This window comes from Dipodomys ordii, unplaced genomic scaffold (genome assembly GCF_000151885.1).
Source record: "Dipodomys ordii isolate 6190 unplaced genomic scaffold, Dord_2.0 Scaffold15, whole genome shotgun sequence".
In the NCBI taxonomy this organism is placed as follows: Eukaryota; Metazoa; Chordata; class Mammalia; order Rodentia; family Heteromyidae; genus Dipodomys; species Dipodomys ordii.
The window spans coordinates 17560841-17577835 of record NW_012267231.1 but is presented as its reverse complement, the minus strand read 5'-3'; the positions used below and the strand labels follow the sequence as shown (position 1 = coordinate 17577835).

The 16995-nt window shown below is 51.7% G+C and overlaps 1 protein-coding gene across 1 annotated transcript in view; it reads right to left on the bottom strand.

The window, feature by feature from the left end:
* Positions 1–9584, bottom strand: part of Chrnb4 (cholinergic receptor, nicotinic, beta 4 (neuronal)) — a 13451-nt gene extending 3867 nt beyond the window's left edge. Inside the window, exons 1-4 of the mRNA XM_013011946.1 lie at positions 9530–9584; positions 3733–3881; positions 1788–1832; positions 1592–1701 (exon numbers count right to left, since the gene is read on the bottom strand). Of these exons, the coding sequence (XP_012867400.1) occupies positions 1592–1701; positions 1788–1832; positions 3733–3881; positions 9530–9584 (359 nt within the window). The remainder of the gene's footprint in view (positions 1–1591; positions 1702–1787; positions 1833–3732; positions 3882–9529) is intronic.
* Between the last annotated feature and the right edge of the window lie 7411 nt (positions 9585–16995).

Here is a 16995-nt window from a genome sequence, read left to right as displayed (position 1 = left end):
CACATGCACACACATGCACACACACGCACACACATGCACACACACATACACACATACACACACACATGCACACACACACACCCTGGGGGAACCACTCTTTCCCAGCCCCCCCCCCTCAGGCAGTGAGGGGTTTCCTGAGAATAGCTTCATTGAGGCCTCGTAGTTGGCATTATTTTTTGCAGGGGGACAGGGGTTGTTTTGCCAGTTCCTGGGGCTTACACTCAGGGCCTGGGCACTGTCCCTGAGCCCCACTTTGATCAAGGCTAGTGCTCCACCACTTGAGCCACAGCTCCACTTCTGGTTTTCTAGTGGTTCATGGGAGAGAAGAGTCTCATGGACTTGCCTGCCCAGGCTGGCTTTGAACCGTGATCCACAGATTTCAGCCTCCTGCAGAGCTAGGATGACAGGCGTGAGCCACTGGCACCCGACTAATGGGATTGCTTTGTTAGCATTTCAAGATTGTCCCATTTCACAGATGGGAAAACCAAGGCTCAGAGAAGGTAAGTTGCTTCTACAAGTTCAGAACACTTAAAAGTAGTACACGTAAGATCTGAACTCTTATCAGTTTATCAGTCCTCTCCTCTAAATATTCCTCTCTCTCTTTTTTTTTTCTTTTTCTGGTCCTAGGTCTTAAATTCAGAGCCTGGATGAAGACCCTGAGCTAATTTTGCTCAAGGCTAGCACTCTACCACTTGAGCCACAAAGCCACTTCCGGCTTTTTCTCAGTGATTTATTGTTGATACAAGTCTGTGAAGAAGGCTCAGTGGTAGAGCGCTTGCTTTGCATGCCTGAGGCCCTAGGTTCGATTCCTCAGCACCACATAAGCAAAAAAGAAAAAAGCTGGAAGTGGTGCTGTGGCTCAAGTGGTAGAGTGCTAGCCTTGAGCTGAAGAGCTGAGGGACAGCGCCCAGGCCCAGAGTTCAGGTCCCATGACTGGACCCAAAAAAAAAAAAGTCTGTGAAGAATTTCCTGCTTAGGCTGGCTTTGAACGTGAGCCACCAGCACCTAGCCATATTCCATTAAAAATATAGATTATAAATTTATAAATATATCTTTATGTTATATTATATATTTATATAGTTATAACGATTATATATAAACATATAATTGTATGTAACTTGGTTTTTTTTTTTTTGGGTCCGGTCATGGGGCCTGAACTCTGGGCCTGAGCGCTGTCCCTCAGCTCTTCAGCTCAAGGCTAGTGCTCAAGAATAATTTTCTACCACTTGAGCCACACCTCTACTTCTGACTTTTGACGGGTTTATTGGAGATAAGAGCCTCTTAGACAGTCTGCCTGGGCTGACTTGGAACTGTGATCCTCCTATTTCAGCCTGGGCAGGAAAATGGATGAGACTCTTATCTCCAATGAACCACTAGAAAACCAGAAGTGGTGCTGTGGCTCAGTGATAGAGCACTAACCTTGAATAAAAGAGCTCAGGGACAGCGCCCTGAGTCCAAGCCCCATGAGTGGAATCCCCCCTCCCCATAAGAAAAAAATCACAGAGACAGACAGGGGGCTGTGATCTGGGGGTTCCATGCTGGCCACTCACTCACCTGACCCAGGGAGGCCTGGGCCCGCCCCGCCACTCACTTGTTGTAAAGCACGATGTCAGGGAGCCAGATGCGCTTGGAGGGGATCCGCAGGATCTTCACCCCCTCGTAGTGGGCGCTGTCCCATGCCAGGCGGTAGTCTGTCCATTGCTACAAGGCCCAGTCACTGGTCAGTCCCTTACCACCCAAGGGCGGCCCTCCTCCAGGTGATGAACCCTGGCCCTGTGGGGCCTTACCTGCTTCAGCCAGATGTTGGTGGTCATGATCTGTTCTCGCTCATTCTGGGGAGAGAGAGAGCCATCAGGACATCAAGATGGAAAAGACCGGGCGCTAGAGGCTCCAACTATGCAGGAGACTGAGATCTGAGGATCACGGTTCGAAGCCAGCCCTGGTAAGAAAGTCCCTGAGACTCTTATCTCCCATGAACCACCAGAAAACCGGAAGTGGAGCTGTGGCTCAAAGTGGTAGAGCACTAGCCTTGAGTAAGAGAGGTCAGGGACTGCGCCCAGGCCCTGAGTTTAAGCTCCAGTGCTGACAGGAAAAAGAAAGAAAGAAAAAGACAAGACTGGGTACTGGTGGCTCACATCTGGAATCCTACCTACCCAGGAGGATGACATCTGAGGGCCTTGGTTCAAAGCCAGCCTGGGCAGGAAAATTCTTACTGCTGGGGTTGGGAAGGTGGCTCAGTGGTAGAGTGCTTGCCTAGCATGCATGAAGCCCTGGGTTCGATTCTTCAGTACCACATACAGAAAAAGCTGGAAGTGGTGCTGTGGCTTCATGTGGTAAAGTGCTAGCCTTGAGCAAAGGACCAGGGACAGTGCCCAGGCCCTGAATTCAAGCCCAGGATTGGCACAGAGAACGAAAAAACAAATAAATCCTTTAAGCTGAAAACAGCTCCACTCCCTTAAAACCGAGCATTTCATGTTTATGCCAGCTTTTACAGACTCTGACTTCTCCCAGCAGTATCCCCAGGAATAGGGCTACGGGGCTATGTCCCCTTTTTCTTCTGGAAGGCTCCATCACCCTCTCCACTCCCCAACCCCTGGGTCCCACAGAGCGGGTCTGGCGGGGGCAGCCTGAGCCTAGAAGCATGACTAGTGCCGCCTGCCTGTCCACCTTCCCCAGGGCAACCGTCCAGAGAAGCAGCTGGGTCACCCAATGAAGCTTTATGCCCTTGGCTGCTCTAGAATGTTCTCACAGCAGCTGGGGTACGGCCCGGCTGGGCGTCCTCTCTGCCTGCCGCCTGCCACTGAAAGTGGGGGGGGGCAGAGATCGGGACATGGAGCCCTCTCCATCTGGGGCTAGCTGGGCTTTCTCCTCAGGGATGCCAACTAGCGATTTGGACAATTTTTTCCTTCCTTCCTTCCCTTCCTTCCTTTCTTCCTTCCTTCTCTCCCTCCCTTCCTCCCTTCCCTCCCTCTCTCCCTCCCTTGCTATCCCTTCCTTCCTTCCTTCCTTCCCTCCTTCCCTCCTTCCTTCCTTCCTTTTGTGCCTGTGGCTTGAACTCAGGGCCTGGACTCTGTCCCTGAGCTCTTTCCGCTCAAGGCTAGCACTCTACTACTTGAACAATAGCCTCACTGCCAGCTTTTCTGGTGGTTCATTGGAGGTAAGAGTCTCCTGGACTTTTTTGCTTGGGCTGACTTCCAACCATGATCCTCAGGTCTCAGCCTCCTGGGTAGCTAGGATGACAGGCGTGCACACCACCGGCTTGGCCAATGTTTTCTTGAACACTATAGAACTGAAGGAGGGACTGGGAATTAAGAAGATGCCAGCATAGCTGGGCACCGGTGGCTCACGCCTGCCATTCGCAGCTACTCAGGAGGCTGAGATCTGAGGATCGTAGTTCAAAGCCAGCCTGAGCAGAAAAGCACCCCCCCCCAGACTCTTATCTTCAGTGAACCACCAGAAAACTGGAAGTGGCGCTGTGGCTCAAGTGGTAGAGCGCTCATCTTGAGAAAAAGAAGCTCAGGGACAGCATCCAGGCCCTGAGTTCAAGCCCCATGATGGACAAAAAGAAACAAAGGGGGGGAAAAAACAAAAACAAACTCCACTCACCTGACACCTCCTTTTTCCCCACTAAGAACTGAATCCCCATGCCCTAACACCTACACATAAGGCTGGAAATGGGTGGGTCCTCCCCTCGAACTCAGAGCCCCAGCTGCCCAGGACCTTTGCACCTACCACACTGATGAGCTGTGCCAAGAACAGCTGTAGCTTGATGGAGATGAGCTGGGAAGAGCTGGTGGCCGGGCGGATCAGGTTGTTGTAGCGAGTTTGGTTCAGAAGATCGTCCATCAGCTTCTCCTCCGCGTTAGCCAAACGGCAGTCCCCTGGGAAACCACAGAAGATGGGCTGGGAAGGTGGCTCAGTGGTAGAGCGCTTGTCTTGCATGCCTAAGGCCCTGGGTTCGATTCCCCAGCACCACATAAGCAAAAAAGAAAAAAGCCAGAAGTGGCGCTGTGCCCCAGCACCACATAAGCAAAAAAGAAAAAAGCCAGAAGTGGCGCTGTGGCTCAAGTGGCACATAAGCAAAAAAGAAAAAAGCCAGAAGTGGCGCTGTGGCTCAAGTGGCACATAAGCAAAAAAGAAAAAAAGCCAGAAGTGGCGCTGTGGCTCAAGTGGTAGAGCACTAGCTTTGAGCTGAAGAGCTGAGGGACAGCGCCCAAGCCTGGAGTTCAGGCCCCACGACTGGACCCCCCCCCCAAAAATATTATGCAGCCATTAGAAAGGACAAAATAACGGCATTCGCAGGGAAATGGAGGGAACTAGAAAAAAGTCATTTTGAGCCAGGTAAGCCAAGAGCAAAGAGACAAATGGCACATGGTCTCTCTGATATGTGGATGTTAAATTCAAAATGCAAGGAGATATGACAAAGTAAGCAGAACTCAAGAAACACAGGACTTCGGCCCAATTTGTTGTGTTATTTCTAAATGACTCCACGTTCTTGACCACACATATGGTATATATATATGCGCACATCTGAGGGAAGCTAGGAGGAGGACACAGAATCATAGGGAAAAGGGGAAACATACAACAGAGGGATCCATCAGCCGCACTGGACATAGACGAAAACGAACTAAGCAACTCAAAGGCAGCGATGGGAGGGAGGGAAGGAGAGGGAAAGAGGGAACAGCTGACACTAAGCAAAAGGAAGAAATGTCCATATCACCCGACGTGGAAGAAATAGCTGTATTGTCAAAGCTCATAGAATTCACAAACTTTATAGACCATGAGGACAATTTGCCTTGTAAAGATTAAGATGTGTTGGCGACTTTCACTAAAGATCACTATCCCACAACACTGTGAAATTTGTGAAATATAGGTAATACTTAATCTCAATAAAAATCATAGATAGATAGAGATATATAAAGAGCCTGAGCTAGCCCATCAGTGTCTCCCACAACACTCTAGGCCCCCAAACTGTCCACTTTAGCACCCCAGATCTTTTGCCAAGTAGTATGTGAGTATCTCATCTTCGTGTCTGGAAGGGAAGGTAAAGTTGAGGGACCTGTGTGTGAGTGTGCATGCGTGCATGTGTGTGTGTGCACGTGCATGTGTGTGTGTGGCTTTGGAGAAAGGGGGGCAGGTCAGAGACACACCCGCAGCCCCGGATGCTGAGAAGCCAGCAGAAGGATGGGGGGGATGGGGGATAGGGCGCTGGCCAGGGCAAGGCCTGGTTCCCCAGATCCAAGAACCTGACTACATCCTTTGCCAGAAAGCCATTCCCAGAATGGCACCAAACCCCGTTCCTGTGTAGGAGGGAGCGGAGTGCTCCAGGCATAGGGCCGGGCGGACCCCAGGCGGGGCCGGGCAGGCCTCCCAGCCCCTGGGGAGCAGCACGCTTTCCAACTGGCTGCCTATTTGGAGCAAAGGCACTATTCAATGCCTAGTGCAAACGGCTCCTGCACCTGCTGCCCTCTCCCCTCCCCCCTCCCTGCCCTTCCCTGAGCTGGGAGGGAGGGTGGGGGAGGACACTGTGGATTCCTGCCCTAGATTCCCAGCCCTGCCTCTCCCACCTAGGGATCTTGGCACCCAGAGGCCAGCAGGCAGCCCTGGGCTACACCTTGATTCTTCTGCCGGCCCTTCATTCGCTCATTCATTCTACTTGAGCAGTTTTTCCTTGTACAGTGCAAAGTGGGCATCCATGCTCACGCCTGTCATCCCCGCTACTCAGGAGGCTGAGATCTGAGGATCTCAGTTTCAAAGCCAGCCTGGGCAGGGAAGTCCTTGAGACTCTTATCTCCCATGAACCATCAGAAAAGCTGGAAGTGGTGCTGTGGCTCCAAGTGGTAGAGCACTAGCCTTGAGTGAAAGGAGCTCAGGGACAGTGCCTAGACCCTGAGTTCAAGCCCCAGGACTGGCACAAAGGAAAAAAGACTCTATAGCACAGATGTAAGCTTATGATTGTGAGGGAGGCTGGATCCCACCCCTCTGCTGCCCCAGCAAGTTTATCCCACTGGGTTCCCCAGATTCCAGGCTGGTGGGGGGGGGCATGGTCAAGCTTTGAGCTTACCCAAAGGACTCTCTTCCTTCACTTTTGGCCCATCAGGCAGTACCAGTAGCTCACACCTGTAATCCTAGCTACTCAGGAGGCTGAGACCTGAGGATCGCCATTCAAATTCAGCCTGGACAGGAAAGTTCGTGAGACTCTTAACTCCAATTTATCACCGGAAAACTGGATGTGGTGCTGTGGTTAAAGTGTTAGAGCTTTCGCCTTGAGTTGGAGAGCTGAGGGACAGTGCCTAGGCTCAGAGTTCAAGCCCCACGATCCCCCCCCCCAAATTAAAAAGTTAAAAAAAAATCACATTGGGCCCATCTTGCCTGTAAGGTATTCAGTTCACCGGGGACCCTCCACCATCATAAGGATCCCCTCTGGATGACAAGCTAGAGATCCCCAGAACTTTTCACTTCTCAGGTGGGCAAACTGTGGTCATAGGAGAATGAGAGAGATCAGCAACTCAGATTTGAGTAAGTGCCAGGAGACCATATCAGGTAGAGGTCTCCCCTCTTCCTCCTCTCCCCCACTGGGGCTTGAACCCAGGGCCTGGGCACTGTCCCTGAGCTTTTTTTGCTTTTGTTTTGTTTTGTTGCTCAAAGCTAGCCCTCTACCACTTGAGCACAGCGCCACTTCCAGCTTTCTCTGTGTATGTGGTACTGAGGAATCGAACCCAGGGCTTCATGCATGCTAGGCAAGTACTCTACCACAGAGCCACCTTCCCAGCCTGACCCTCCTCTGAATCCTGTGACTTTTTTTTTTCTTTCTGGGGGAATTTTGAACCCAGGGCCTTGCACTTGTGAACCAGGCACTCTACCACTCAAGCCACACCTCCAACCCCTGTGCCCCTGCGAAGATCCCTTATAAGGAGACTGCCCATGCGAAGGCCAGAACTGGTGGAGTCCAAAAGGGTGAGAATAACTAGAATGGCTGCTAAGGGCTGTGTTTCACACCCTCTGTCTCCCCCAAAAGTATGGGGGGTCCCAGAACAGCCCATGTTTATGCGTATTCCATCGGTGGTCTAGGCCTGTGAGGTCTGCCAGGCCCCAAACACAGGGACAGGCCTTCACAAGTGGGAAGGAGAGACCACCGGCCCACGCAGTGAGCCAGGACCACCACCAGGGGTCAGCGCTGAGCCAGTGATTCTGATGGGGAAGAGGCCCCGGCTTTCCTTGGCAAAGGGGATCCAGGGAAAGAAGTTAACAATCTGAGAGACAGCCAGCGCTGGAATTCTAACCTGTGCGTGTGCATGCACATGCGTGCGCATGTAAGTGTGTGTGTAAAGTCTGAAAAAGCATTCTGATTTAAACAGGAAAAGACAGCCAGGCGCTGGAGGCTCACGCCCATAATCCCAGCTACTCTGGAGGCTGAGAGAGGGCTGAAGTCTGAAGGCAGCCAGGGCAGAAAAGGCCATGAGACTCTCATCTCCAAAGAACGAGCAAAAACCTGGAAGCAGAGGTGTGGCTAAAGTGATAGAATGCCAGCCTTGAGCAGAAAAAGCAAAAGGATGGAGCTCAGGCCCAAGTCCAAGCCGCCCAGTACCAGCATGCATTCGGCTTCTCGGCTGCCTTTCAATAAAAACACATCCCACATGCCCCTGCTCAGATAAGAACACACACACACACACACACACACACACACAAAAGACATATCCATTAATTATTTTGGAATACAACTACAGAATAACATTGGCAAGTGGACATTTGAAAGATAAAGACTGTCCTCTGTGTGTGTGTGTGTGTGTGTGTGTATCTCAAGAAGGGCAGATGAGATGTGTGTTTATTAAAAGGCATCTGTGAAGCCAGGTACTGGTGGCTCACGCCTGTGATCTTAGCTACCCAGGAGGCAGAAATCTGAGGATCACAGTTTGATGCCAGCTTGGGCAGGAAAGTGTGTGAGCCTCTTATCTCCACTAAACTCAAAAAGGCTGAAAGTGGAGCTCTCGATTGAGTGGTAAGAGTGCTAGCCTGGAGCCAACAAGCTCATCACAGCACCCAGACCCAGAGTTCAAGCCCCAGGACAAGCATGCCCATGCACATATGCACGTACACACACACACACACACACACACACACACACACACACACGCACGTGCACACGGCTGCCATGGATTTTTTTCTTTAAGCTGAGATTGTACCTCTTACCAGGAGCTCATCACACACCATCTCCAGTCAGATGTGTGAATCATCTCTGCATAAAAGCAGATTCCCAGGTTGGGTTTCCAGAGAGCTTGAGCCCTGAGCCAGGGTGGGGCCCAGGAATGTACACTCGGGGACATCCACTGCCCAGTGGGACTGCATCAGGCTGTGCAGAGCAGCTCCATAGAACTGGTAGGGAAACTGAGGCCCAGGAAGGGCAAAAGGTATGGCCTAGGGGCACCTAGTAGGTGGTCCAAAGCCAGGATGCATGCTTAGTGAGCTGTCATCAGCACCCTTAAAAAGAACTCCCCTTCCTAAAGGCTCCCTATATAGCTCTCCATTCCTAGCCCAGCACCTCTCTGAACTAGAGCTCTGTCTTAGGAAGATGCAGGTAGTGGTCCTCTAGGCTCATCTGGGCCCAGGGAACAAGTTGTTGTTGTTGTTGTTTTTTTGCCAGAGTTTGGGACCTGAAAGGTCTTTGGATCTCCAGGGGGACATCTGTGTTTTTTATGCTCTCGTGTGTGTGTGTGTGTGTGTGTGTGTGTGTGTGTGTGTGTAGGTCTTGGGGTCTGAACTCAGGGCCTGGGTGCTTGAGGGTTTTGTGTTTGTTTTTCTCAAGGCCAACTCTCTACCACTTGAGTCACACCTCCACTTCTGGTTATTTGATGGTTAATTTTGAAGATGAGTCTCCCAGACTTTCCTGCCCAGAATTGGCTTTGAACCATGATCCTCCTGATCTCAGTCTTCTGAGTAGCGAGGATGACAGGCGTGGGCCACCCCTGGCTTTCGGATGGGACATGTGAAGCGGGGCAGGCGTTCTGAGGGGCTTGGGGGGGGGTCTTCCCCGCATGTCAGCAGTGCGGTTACTATGACCAGAGCCCCCGGCCAGAGCTGGGGAAACCCGACATGGAGGTGCCATAAAATCTCTCCTGAAAGATCGTCCTGAAACGGGCTGCCAGCCGGGCTCCTTGGGGTGAGGTTTCTCTGTAGTGGCATTTGGGGGTGACCTCTCTCTAAGTCAGATTTGCAGCCACCTCTGGGGGTGCAGAAAGGAAGCGTCTCAGCCCTGTTAGGGCTGGGACTCGGGGTCCCGCCCTTCCCGCTGGGGCTGCCGGGGGGGTCCCCCAACCCGGCTGATCCACCCAGGGACCCCCCCCGCCCCCAGGGAGGAGAAGTGACCCCCAAACCTGGCACCCCGCTCATCCAGGCCAGGCCCCCAGCATCTGGGCTGGTGGGCTCGGCCCCGCCCACGACCCCACTGGGCCGGGACGAGCCCTGGCCCCTCCCCCGGGGATGGGGGCGCCTTCCGTCCCCCCATCCATCCCGTCCCCCGAAAAGAACTCACCGTGCCCACAAAGGGCGATCAGGGAGAGAAAGACCAGGGGGTGCGAGCTCCTCATGGCAGGTGGGGTCCGGGGTGACAGCCCACCGTGAGCGGAGTGGTGGGGTCGCCCGACGCCCGGACGCCCCGGCCGGCCGGAGAGCGCGCGCTGGTCCCGGTCCTGCGGCCGCAGGGCACTAGGACCCTGCGGTCGTCCGCGTGCCGCCGGGCCGCCGGGCCTCCGGGAGCCACGCCCACCAAAGGGATGGGCCAAGGGGCCCCGCCCACCCAGGAGATGGATCGCCTGGAGTCACGCCCACCTTGGGGATGGGCCTCAGGAGCCCCGCCCACCCGGGACGGTGGATGGGCTGGAGCCACGCCCACCAGGAGGCGGGCCGGGTGAAGACCTCGGGGTGGGCGGAGCCTGGGTGGGCGGGGCATTGTGGGCGGAGCCGGGGTGGGCCTCCACTCCAGGGCTGGCCTGGCTCCTTCCCCACGATGACAGGCCCTGCAGGGCAAAGTGTGAGGACTTTAGGGTTTCCCCCAATCAGTTTGCGAACTGAAGGAGGGAGCAGAGGTTCAGAGTGGTGAGTGAGAGGGGGTCCCAAATCTGAGGTGGCCCCTCCCCGATGAGGGGAGGGGGCGGGAGGAGCAAACGCCTCCCTCCCCTGCCAGGTAGCCTCTTCCAAGTTTTGGGGGATGTGAGCACTGGGCGCTTGTCAATCATCTGGGTCCCAAAAGACATGGGGCAGCTTCCGGTGGCCTAGGGAGTGCTCCTCCCCTCCAGCCCCGCGGGGCTCCTCCCAGGTCTGGACCCCCAAGAGGCAAATCCCAGGACAAGGCGGGAAGGGCCAGGAAGGTGCAGCTGGAGTTGGGGTGATCAGCTGGGAGAGGGAGTTTTGCCAGCTCTGCAGGCTCACCATGCCTTCCTGTGGCAGGAAAATAAAACCAAAACAGCTGGATGTGGCTCTGACATGTGATCCTAGCTACTCAGGAGGCTGAGATCTGAGGATGGAGGCTTGAGGCCAGCCTGGACAGGCAAGTCTGTAAGACCCTAATCTCCAATGAACCATCTCCCCCCCCCAAAAAAAAAAAACCCCAAAGTGGAGCTCTGGTTCAAGTGGTAGAGCACTAGTTTTTGTTTTGTTTTGGTTTTTTTGGTCCTGGTTCTTGATCTCAGGGCCTGGGCACTGTCCCTGAGCTTTTTCCTTTCAAAGGTAGCACTCTATCCTTTTGAGCCATATCACCACTTCCTGTTCTGGTGTTTAATTAGAAATTAGAGTCTCATGGACTATCCTGCCTGCGCTGGCTTTGAACTGCAATCCTCAGATCTCAGCCTCCGGAGTAGCTAGGATAACAGGTGTGAGCCACCCACAGCAGGCTAGATCACTACTCTTGAGTAAAAAAGCTCAGGGGCAGCACTCAGGCCTTGAGTTCAAGCCCCAGGACAGGCACCAAAAGCAAACGGAAACATCGTTGAAATGGGGCTTGAGTTCAGCCAGTTGGCTGGTTTCCTCTGGGGATGGTTTGGAAACTTCTTTTCCAGTGAGAAGAGCTATAGAAAGTGAATCAGAGACATAACCAGGCTGAAAATAAGATCATCTCCTTCTTGAACCAAAAGCAAAGAAAAAAACCAACCCAACAACAACAAAAAGACATGGGCAGTGGCAAGACCTTCCCATTAAAGAGGGCCTGACAGACTCCAGGTTAACAGGCAGGAGTTTAAATGAATCCTAACCCTTGAGCGGGCATGTGCTGGTTGTTTAGAACAGCACAGAGGGCGAGCCTGACCAACCTGCAAGCCATTGCAGCACTGTAAGCATTAAAAGCAGCGAGAGAGAATGGGGCACCACTTCACAGAGGCCAGAAAGGCTTGCTCAACAGCGCAACACAGGGACTGCCTTTTCTGTGTCTAAGTGCCAGTCCTGGGGCTTGAACTCAGGGCCTGGGCACTGTCCCTGAGCTTTTCTGCTCAAGGCTAGCGATCGACCACTTCAGCCATAGCTCTACTTTGGGCTTTTTTGGTGGTTCATTGGAGATAAGAGTCTCACAGACTTTCCTGCCCAGTCTGGCTTTGAACCTTGGTCCTCAGATCTCAGCCTCTTGGGTAGCTAGGATGACAGGTGTGAGTCACTGGTGCCTGGCTTGTTAATTCGTATTTAAAAGGGGGAAAATAATCTTCCCAATGAGCTGTCCATGATATAATGCATGAGAAGCACACTTTCAGAGGCCTGGGACATTAAAAAAGTACTAATAAATATTCATATATTACATATATGAATAAATTCTAAATACTTAATGAAGTAATACCAAGTTAAATACAACAGGGCACACGCAGAAAAAAATGTGTTATGTGAAGTAGATTTTTAATCTCATTAAGGTAAGGATGAGTCAATATCAGCTATTTTGTCAACGTAATAAACTACCTTAATGAATTAAGTACTCATCCAATGCAAACTATGAACACACCAGCTACCTTAACCTAATCAACCTGTTGTAACGGTCATGCCTAATAGTAAAAGTAAACAAAAAAAACAAAAAACAACCTTTTTTATGTGCCTGGCACTGGGGCTTGAACTCAGGGCTTGGGCACTGTCTCTGAGCTTTTTTTTGCTCAATGCTGGTACTATACCACTTGATCCACAGCTCCACTTCTGGCTTTTTTGGTGGCTCATGGGAGATAAGTGACTCACAGATATTTCTTCTTTTTTTGGGGGGGGGGTGCGGTCATGGGGCCTGAACTCTGGGCCTGGGCGCTGTCCCTCAGCTCTTCAGCTCAAGGTTAGCGCTCTACCACTTGAGCCACAGCCACAGCGCCACTTCTGGCTTTTTTCTTTTTGCTTATGTGGTGCTGAGGAATCGAACCCAGGGCCTCAGGCATGCAAGGCAAGCGCTCTACCACTGAGCCATCTTCCCAGCCCATCACAGATATTTCTTCTGTCCAGGCTGGCTTTGAACCTGAGTCCTCAGATCTCAGCCTCTTGAGTAGTTAGGATGACAGACATGAGCCGCTGGCACCCGGAACAAAGTATCTGCTATTGCTATTTCTAGTCAGCATTGTCCTGAGGTCCTAGGCAATGTGTTAAGCGAAGCCAAATGAAATAGGCTTTTTTTTTTTTAAGGTCACAGATTTCCCAGTATCAGCAATTTATCTGATTTAACTCATAATAGAAGGGAATAAATTTTAGCAGTTGCAAAGGGCTCCCTGTATTTGTGGACAACAGGATTGCTATATAGGAAATCTCAGTGATAAATAACCGAACAGATAAATTTTTAGCACCAGTCAGAGAGTTCTTGAAGCTGCTGGATTGAAGAGCAACCTGAAAAGACGATTAACATACATCAACAATCACAGGGTAGGAAAATCTGTCAGGAAATAAAAAGATTTTAAGCACAAGAGCATCCAAATACTCAGAATATATGTAGGTCAGATACACCAAGAAAGACCTTTCATGAAGAATATTGAGCTGAAGGTAGGTGCCAGGTAACTCAGAAGGCTGAGATCTGAGGATTGCAGTTCAAAACCAGCTGGGGCAGGAAAGTCCTGTGAGATTTTATCTCCTATGAACCAGCAAAAAGCTGGAAGTAGAGCTGTGGATCAGGTGGTAGAGTACTAGCCTTGAGCAAAAAAATCTCAGGGACAGTATCCAGGCCCTGAGTTCAAGCCCCAGTACACCCTCCCCCCAAAAAAAACAACAAAACAACAAACTACCATCCTGGAATTGGCACCAAGTCATCTGGTGCTTTTATACCATACCAGCCTCCAGACAATAAGAGCCTCTTCCTCCTGTTTGCCTTCCAGCTTCAACACACACACAAACCATTCTTTTGGCTCTTTCTAGGGCCCCTTGCATCCACAGGCAGGCGGAGAAAGGCAGTTTATTCAGGAGAGGAGTTGAACAAGCCAGGAATTTGGAGCTGAACCTGAAGCAGCAGGCCCAGGCCCCAGGGGAACACAGCTGGGTGAATCCTGAGAGAGAGAGAGAGAGATCATGAAATCCACCATTTGGAGACCCAGATCCAGGGCTCCATCTGGCTTTCTGCTATGGATTGGGGCGCTTCCTGCTTCTGCCAGCCCTGGGCTTCCACTGGTGAGCCAGCTGGCCTTGTCCACTGTCTGGAGCAGGCAGTTACGGGTGGAGCAGCAGGCAAGACATTACACTGTGTGTGTCTGGGATCAGACATAAGTGGGAAGGATGCCCAGCCATCTCCACAGCTAGCATCCTCCGGAAACCACTGCCTCGAGGCACTGTTAAAAACATGAAAAAGAAAAGGAAAACAACAACAACACAAATGCCTGACATCCTAGCTCCTCAGGAGGCTAAGATCGGAGGATTGAAGTTCAAAGCCAGCCCAGGCACTAAAGTCTGCAAGACTCTTAGCTTCAATTACCTACTATAAAGCCGAAAATGGCGCTGTGGCTCAAAATGGTAGAGTGCTAGCTCTGAGCACCAAAGCTCAGGGATAGTGTCCAAGACCTGAGTTCAAGCCCTAGGACTAGAACAAAAAAATAAAATAAATAAAAAAGACAGAATGGAAGGAAGGAAGGAAGGAAGGTAGGAAGGAAGGAAGGAAGGAGGGAAAGAAGGAAAGAGAAAGAAGCTCACAGATTTTCCTGCCCCAGATGGCTTTGAACTGTGGTCCTCAGATCTCAGCCTTCTGAGAAGCTAGGATTACAGGTGTGAGCCACTGGCTCCTGACTGTATGAGACTCTTAACTCCAATTAACCAGCAAAAAGCTGGAAATGGAGCTGTAGCTCAAGTGGTAGAGCTTCAGCCTTGAATGAAAAAGTTAAGGGAGAGTGCACAGGCCCTGAGTTCAAGCCCCAGGGCTGGTGTTCATGCATGAGCATGTGTGTTGCGCACAAGTGTGCTTGTACACACACACACACACACACACACACATGAGTCATGTCTTCTCCCACCTTAGCCTGAACGGACTCTGGATGCCGGGCGGGGTCTCCAGTCCTCATCTCTTGGGGTGGATATAGAGGGAGGATCCCCAATATATTACATCACTCATAGATACCAGAAATTCCATCCTGAACTCTGCCTACTCATTTTTGTTTGGGGGGAAGGGGATTGGATCGGTCACAGGGTTTGAACTCTGGGCCTGGGCGCTGTCCCTCAGCTCTTCAGCTCAAGGGGAGTGCTCTACCACTTGAGCCACAGCACTACTCCTGGTTTTCTGGTGGTTCATTGGAGATAAGAGTCTCACGGACTTTCCTGCCGGGGCTGGCTTTGAACCATGATCCTCAGATCTCAGCTTCCTGAGTGGCTAGGATGACAGGCGTGAGCCACCAGCACCTGGCTCTGAGAGAGAGAGAGAGAGAGAGAGAGAGAGAGAGAGAGAGAGAGAGGAAGGGGAGCTGGGGTTTGAATTCACCCACGGCTGGACAGATGAGCTGAGTGGTAGTGGTAGTTTGGCCCATATCTGACTCCTGGCTGGACCCATATCACTAGTTTTCTCTCTCTCCCTCTCCCATCTCTCTCTCTCTCTCTCTCTCTCTCTTTTTCTCCTCCCCATTATCTTCTTCCACTTGCTGCTTCCTTTCTCCTCCGGCAAGCTTAGCTCACAAAGATGATCTTTAGTTTCGGGTCACAGCAGCTGAGGCTGCAGAACCGATGTGGACGTGGTCAGAGGGACCCAGGGGCAGCCACATGGACCAGGACTCTGGGACAGGCCAGGGCTGACTCAGAGCAAGGCCTTAGGAATGCAGCCATGTTACCCGGAGCCCAAGAGACCCTTACAGCTGCTCCCCAGCCCTGTGGCTGCCCCTGGCCCCGGCCCCTTAAAGCCTCATCATTGGGGGTGGCATTGTGCCACATCTGCAGGGGGGGGCGGCTCAGCTCCCACACTGGCTCTGCCACTGGAGATGGGTAAAGTCTGGACATCTAGCTTCACCCTCAGTGTTAGCAGGAAGCAGCAGCGTTATCATTGAAGAAACCAGGAGAAGCACAAGAACTTTGGGTTTGGGCTGGGAAGGTGGCTCAGTGGTAGAGCGCTTGCCTTGCAAGCATGAGGCCCTGGGTTCGATTCCTCAGCACCACATAAGCAGAAAAAAGCCGGAAATGGCGCTGTGGCTCAAGTGGTAGAGCGCTAGCCTTGAGCTGAAGAGCTGAGGGTCAGTGTCCAGGCCCAGAGTTCAGGCCCCATGACCAATCAAAAAAAAAAAAGTCAGAGATAGCACCTAGGCCCTGAGTTCAAGCCCCAGGACTGGCAAAAACAAAATGAAAAGAACTCTTGGTTTGATAGGTTTGGGTTCAAATCTCAGTGTGGTTACTTAAGTGGATGGGGGTGGGTACATTATTCACTTTTCCAAGGCTTGGTTCCCACCCGCCCCCCTTAATGGGTAAAAAGATGATAGGGTTGCATATGGTGGTTTACTTCTGTAATCCCAACTATCCCAGAGGCTGAGATAGGAGGATTTCAGTTTCAGGCTGGCAAATTAAAAGCAAAAGGATTGTAGATTGGATTCCAGTGTAACCCAGTGACGAGGGTCCTTACAGGAATGGGGAAATGGAGACTCAGTTAAGAGACTCAGGACAGACACATGGGGAGAATGGCAAGAGGTGGCAGAGATTGGAGTGATGTCCCCACAGCCAAAGAGCACCAGTGGCAGCCCCCCCCCCAAAGCCAGGAGTCAAGCAACAGTCCCCAAGAAGGAAGCTGAGCTCCCCACAACTTGGTCTGGGGCTCTGGCCTCTTAGAATTGAGAGTCCACAGTTCCATTGCTTTAATCCCTCCCTGTCCTCAGTTTGTAGTATGATGAGGGCCAGCCTAGAGACCTCAGGCCTGGTGCCGGTGGGTGGCTCACGCCTATAATCCTAGCTACACAGGAAGCTGAGACCTGAGGATCTCGGGTCAAAGCCAGCTGGGGTAAAAAAAAGTCCGTGAGACTCTCATCTTCAGTGACTCACTACAAAGAAGAAGCGGAGCTGTGGCTCAAGTGGTAGAGCCCCAGCCTTGAGTGAAAAAGCTCAGGGACAGCACCCAGGCCCTGAGTTCAAGCCCCAGGATTGGGACATGCATGAGTGTATGCACACACACACACACACACACACACACACACACCTGGCTGCAGCAGTGGAAAGAGAGAAACAGGAAGTTAAGCCGCTCAAGGCCTGCGTAGCTTTGTGGTTTCTTTCTTTCCTTCTCTTATCTCTCTGTCTCTTTCTCTTCTTTCCTTCCTTCCTTCCTTCTTTCCTTCCTTCCTTCCTTCCTTTTTCTTTCTTTCTTTTCTTTCTTTCTTTCTTTCTTTCTTTCTTTCTTTCTTTCTTTCTTTTTTCTTTCTCTCTCTCTTTCTTTCTCTCTTTCTTCCTTCCTTTCTTTTTCTTTCTTTCTTTCTCAGTCGTGGGGCTTGAACTCTGGGCCTGGGTGCTATCCCTGAGCTCTTCAGCTCAAGGCTAGCGCTCTACCACTTGAGCCACAGCACCACTTCTGGTTTTCTGGTGGTTCATTAGAGATAAGAGTCTCACGGACTTTTCTGC